Source organism: Photinus pyralis, unplaced genomic scaffold (assembly GCF_008802855.1).
Source record: "Photinus pyralis isolate 1611_PpyrPB1 unplaced genomic scaffold, Ppyr1.3 Ppyr1.4_unclustered_Scaffold3984, whole genome shotgun sequence".
NCBI classification, from domain to species: Eukaryota; Metazoa; Arthropoda; class Insecta; order Coleoptera; family Lampyridae; genus Photinus; species Photinus pyralis.
This window is the reverse complement of record NW_022171495.1, coordinates 65,602-70,867: the sequence shown is the minus strand read 5'-3', so window position 1 is coordinate 70,867 and position 5,266 is coordinate 65,602. Positions and strand designations below refer to the sequence as shown.

At 37.7% G+C, this 5,266-nt stretch overlaps 1 protein-coding gene across 1 annotated transcript; it reads left to right on the top strand.

The window, feature by feature from the left end:
- The first annotated feature begins 255 nt into the window (after positions 1 to 255).
- On the top strand, positions 256 to 1,193 carry LOC116182143. The gene is made up of 3 exons (XM_031502642.1): positions 256 to 775; positions 826 to 918; positions 969 to 1,193. Exons 1-3 carry the CDS (start codon positions 676 to 678, stop codon positions 1,109 to 1,111), a joined length of 336 nt encoding a protein of 111 aa, XP_031358502.1. The 5' UTR covers positions 256 to 675; the 3' UTR covers positions 1,112 to 1,193.
- Positions 1,194 to 5,266: the final 4,073 nt, after the last annotated feature.

Genomic DNA, 5,266 nt, shown 5'->3' with positions numbered 1-5,266 from the left:
ATGAAAACGTATAAGCTGGAACGTTCAACGTACAGTTCATCGCAACTTTTCTAGACTAATCCTTTGTAAATAGGTATTCCACGTTGATACTCCACCGGTGTTGCCTAACTATGTGATTAAACGAATGATTATTCTTATCGTTAATTGTACATAATTACCTTGTAACGTCCTTCAGATAGCCACGCGGTATTCATTTGGCAATGGAACTTTTTAAATTAACGTTGACGTCTCGCAAATAAATGCCCAGACGTTACAAACCACCTGAAGGGAAATGCGGAATGTCGCACTTCCAATGTGAAAAAAATATACTTACGAATTAATACCCCTTATCAGGTGTATTTGAAGAGACCTTTATCTAAATTATACTAACGAAGCAATTTCGTAAATCCAACGACTTGATGTCTCTGAATTGGTAGTGGGTTTCACAGTGCTGCGTACAATATGGGCTAACCTGTAGAGGTCCTTTTCACAAATATTTGGTAACGGATCGGTAAGCAATGTAAAATATATGGATGTTGGCTTCACTAATAAGGCATTGGGAAAAATAAATCTTGAAATCTTAAGAAAAGATAGAGGTGCCGTTATCTTATCCGAAACCATTGTCCCATGAGAGCTTGGATAGGCATCTTCGATGTGCAAAAATTGACGTGAAGTCTAGTGATAACTCCAACAGCCATGACCGTCGAAATATTCATACTTGTGACAGTGTTCGCAATCTTCATTGCATCCTGTTGCGGGTTCCTTCAGAAAATACGGGAATTCTACAACGGCCAAGGTAAGTCATCTACGTTGCCGCGTGTCAGGCTGGTGTAAATCAATTTCCAGGTATTCCACAAGCGGCTAACACACCACATCAAAACGAAGAGCAAGGTACAGCTGGCGTCTTTCCCGCAATGTTCTCTCCTCCACCTTATATAGGTAAATTCCTTTCCTGTAACGAAGTGTGTTTGTAATAAGAATTGTTGCAGAGTACTTAGAACCGCCGCCAAAATATGAAGATCTGATCAAAGAAAATCAAATTACGGTAGTCGTCCCTCGGACGAATGAAAATCCGGTTGAAAGATCCCAAGATGTTCCTTTGACTTACACGATAGCAATAAGTCGCCAATGATATTTTGTATGTATGTAGCAGAAACTTTGTTTTAAATCTGTACCGTCTCCAATAAACGTTTTTTTCTGGATTTGAGGGTGAACGGGTGTTCGTATTCGAAAAAGTAGGTTCGATTTTGTTTTAATGCCGCCGCAGCGCTACTGTCGTCGCTTCTAACATGCGCGCATGCTTCCTTTGTTCACATGCTACAAACATACGCCATTACGGTTAAAAGTTTTCGGTGTTTACTGAAGCCGTGAGGGTATCCGAAATTCATCGTCATATTAGATTTACAGTGAAGGCAATGTCTGAGAGAGTGGTTCATAAGTGGGTGAGAGAGTTTAATGGAAGAAAGCGAATGCCGTTCTCTTGTGAATGATGACTCGGGTGGACTAGTTGGCCGGAAAATTCAATAGAACAGACGACTCACAATGTCGATACTTACTGATGGAAATGAATTTTCACAGGTTTCGAGAACTGTTTTGCATGAGACCGAAACCGACCACATCTTTAAAGCTGGCATAAACCGCTAGTGCAAGTTCCTGAACAATGGTGGGAACTATGTAGTATAACAATAATTTCTTGTATGACCACGGGTATAAATTATCTAAAGAAAAAAATTGTTTTCGTATATTTACACCGAGCTTACTTTCTGGATAGGAGAGGTATTCTGGACCATTGTACTCCCCTCTGCCACCTAAAATGTCACTCAAGAATAACATCAAGCGACTTAATTTTTTTATCAATTTTCCACAAGAAGCAACTAAAACATGGAATATCTCGGAAACCGTTTGAAGCAGCTTTTGACATTTTTGCATCAAATTAAAGGTCTGGGAAAAAGGAAAACAAGGGTGAAGAACAAAATGGGGGTTGCCATTTGAAAAAATGGAGTTACGGATATTTAAAAGTAACGGTGTGTGGATGGTGAATCCAGGACAATGCAATGAAGCCAGTTTTGATGTCACTTGCACCCATCCCTCGTGCGTGCGTCCTCTTCTTGTCTTGGGGCTACAAGAGAGGCTGCAAAACAAGATTCTGCAATTAGTATCGGCGGACACTTGACGAAGATGGAGAACTCCTTCCATACATTCAGATTCAGAGCTGCGGTTGTAGGGGAAATTGCTACAACAATGGCAGCGAAAGTAACTTTATTTTACACAACTTTGAAAGTGGTAGGGAGGAAGTCACAATGTTTTAAAAAGTTTTCATATAAAGAAATTAGAACATTTTTTAAACTAAATAGGTACTATATTTAGTTTAAAAAATCTTCTCATTTCTTTGCATCAACTAAATAATGGAGTCATTACATTTACGTTTTCGTATGGTTTCTTACTTACCGAATGCCCTAAAATTACGCCGCCAAACCAACTTCTGCCTCTTGGTTGCATAGTTAACATCCGCAGTTAAGCCCTTCAGGTGTGTAACATCCGGTAGTCGCAATTCGCATATTATTGCTCCGAGCCACCGAAATGAGGAATGAGTGGCCAGTGTAGTAAAAATACGGAAAAAAGAACGCCTTTTTCATTGTTTTTGGACTTGCCAGGCGCCATATTTGTAATTAAGCCCCAGGCATATGACGCTGCAAGAGGTCTCCGCATACTTAAATGTTAATGGATGTGATTCTACACGTAAAGTATAACCCAAAACCGGAGCTGTGCAAAGCCCTTTTGCAATGTGCTTCATTCCAAAGCCCTCAAGCCCGTGTAAGAGGAATGGTGAATGGAAAGCTCAAATTCGTCTTAGCACGAAAAGGGCTTAAAATCCCAAAGCCCTTTAAAAAAGGCTTAAAGTTACGAAGCCTTAAGCTCAAAGCCCTTTGAAATTGAATTGAATTCCTTTTTAAAAATGAATTGAAATCCGTTAGGAAAAGGAATTGGGATTTGGAATTAAAAGAAATTGAAATCCTTGGCAAAGGAATGGAATTCCTGCGCAAAAGGAATTGAAATGCTTTATGAAAAGAAACCGAACTCCTTTAAAGAACGAACTAAACTACTTTGCCTTTCTAGATTCTAGATCTCGTCCCACCAAACAAACAAACAAATAATTACTTAACAAGTTACGTGCATTATAAAAAATAAAATTTTATTCTTACAAAGAATAAATAAAAGACGATTTTTTCCATCATAACAAAAAAAATAAATTCAGTATAGACACTGTAGACAGTAATTATGGTAAAAGGTAAAACCATTACAGGTCACATTACGACAAATGGGCATCAAAGTTGGCATTTGCCTTTAATAACACCAGATTCTCAAAGTTTTTCTCGCTCAACGCATGGCGCCGAGGTGAATTAATGTAGGACGCAAATGAAAATAACCTCTCAACTGCGGCACTAGCAAACTTGCATTAAATTTTTTAAATAATGTCCGTTCTGGGATCTTCTGGAGAACTTCTAATTCAATATTACGTAATATAACGTAATAAATATAAATAGTTTGCACAAGTGCTGGTTTGGTTTGCTTGCTTGCTAGTGCATCAGTATAATTGCATATAATTGTATTATAATTTAGTTAAGGCTCTAGATAGCTCTAGATAGAGGTAGGCACTTACACTTTATCCCATTAGAGAACAACAACACCGCACGCACTAACAGTTCTACGTACTGCAAAGTGCAAGCTCACAAAAATTGGAAATAAAAAATGATGTGGGAGTGGGAGGTATATAAGGAATTGAAGCCTTTTTAAAGAGGATTTCAAGCCTATTAAATAGTATATTAAGATACAAGTGTATAATCAAGTCTTTAAAGCACGCGCAACGAGTTTAAGGGCACGACGCAAAGCGGAGTGCCTTTAACGTTGCAAGTGCTTTAAAGACTAATTATACACGTGTATCTTATAGTATTTTTTATTATACCTGCAGTATAATTTAAAAATAGGAAATACAATGAAGTCATATTGACGTTATACTCGAATACATGTCTAATTAAGTGGGCTGGGTGTTCGTAATTTCACGATTGCCATGGAAATGTCACTTGACGTTTGCTTATAAAAATCATCGTCTTTGTGAATTAAACGATTTCCGTTGAAAAAGATAATACACCGTCCATTAAATCGATTGTTGTAAAATCTAAACAAACGTTGGTAGGTGTAAAATCCAACTCCAGCAAAGCCTATTATAAAGAATATGAAAAGTTGTTTCCATGGATGAATAGAGTTACTTACGAATACAGTCTTAAATGCATCCATAATGCTGGCATATATGAAGGAAAGGTATTTAAATCTTCTATATTTTGGTGCATTCATTCAAAACTTTAAAGCAATGCTGCGATTAAAAAGTGGAACAGATTTGGAAGCATACCCTAAATTACGCGCGTTTGTGAAAGCTTCAACCAAAGGATAGGTACAAAAGCCAAAGAAATGTTCTGCATTTACAGAAAGCGACCTAAGAGGATTTTTTATTTCATCCAGATGACAGTTTCAAAAGTCATACTTGAAGTATCGTTACTTAGCAACTTTAAAGCACGTGTGTTTTAAAGGCCCTTTTTCGCACGCATTTGAGTGTTTAAAACGGAGATTGTGATTCAGGTATAATAAAAAAGGAATTGAAGCTCTTTAAAGGGAATTGCATCCTTAAAATGGAGTTTTCAATGAAAAAGTGATTTCAATTCTTTTAAAAGGAATTTAAGCTCTTTGTCTGAAATCCAAAGCCCCAAGTTCACGCGAAAAGACTTTAGACGTAAATTCCAAAGCCCTGTTTTTAGAAAAGGCTTGAAGCCTTGGAATTGCAAGCTCTTTTAGAGCTTGAGGGTTTTCCAAGCCTCTTGTACCAATTCCTTTGCACAGCTCTGCCCAAAACGTTCAGCGGCGTGCCTTGGGGGCTCGAAATAACCGAAAAACGGCTTTGCCAGTTTGTAGCACAAACCGCTGTTAGACATGATTTAGAGAACCTTTTTCAGAAATGTCTCCCTGACTATACTCTATACATACCTAGAATAAGCGTAGGTATAGAGAAAATTAAATCGACGTGTACTCACTTTTATAACAATTGCCTTTATGTTTATGATGATGTATTGGAACAAGATACAGGACAAACGCTTTTTTCTGTACATGAATGATACGAGGACCTTCAAGCTTATATCTGGCCATTCCAAGTTGCGCTACAAGGTTAGGGAAATAAATATTTTAATTACTTAATATTTACGGATTTAAACATACCTTGCCGTAAAGTAATCGGGCT

Bases quoted from the DNA above. Each gene is read 5' to 3' on its own strand.
- LOC116182143 (XM_031502642.1), top strand. From the start codon at position 676: ATGACCGTCGAAATATTCATACTTGTGACAGTGTTCGCAATCTTCATT. The intron at 776-825 runs GTAAGTCATCTA...ATCAATTTCCAG, and splicing joins GGAATTCTACAACGGCCAAG to GTATTCCACAAGCGGCTAAC. The intron at 919-968 runs GTAAATTCCTTT...GAATTGTTGCAG, and splicing joins CTCTCCTCCACCTTATATAG to AGTACTTAGAACCGCCGCCA.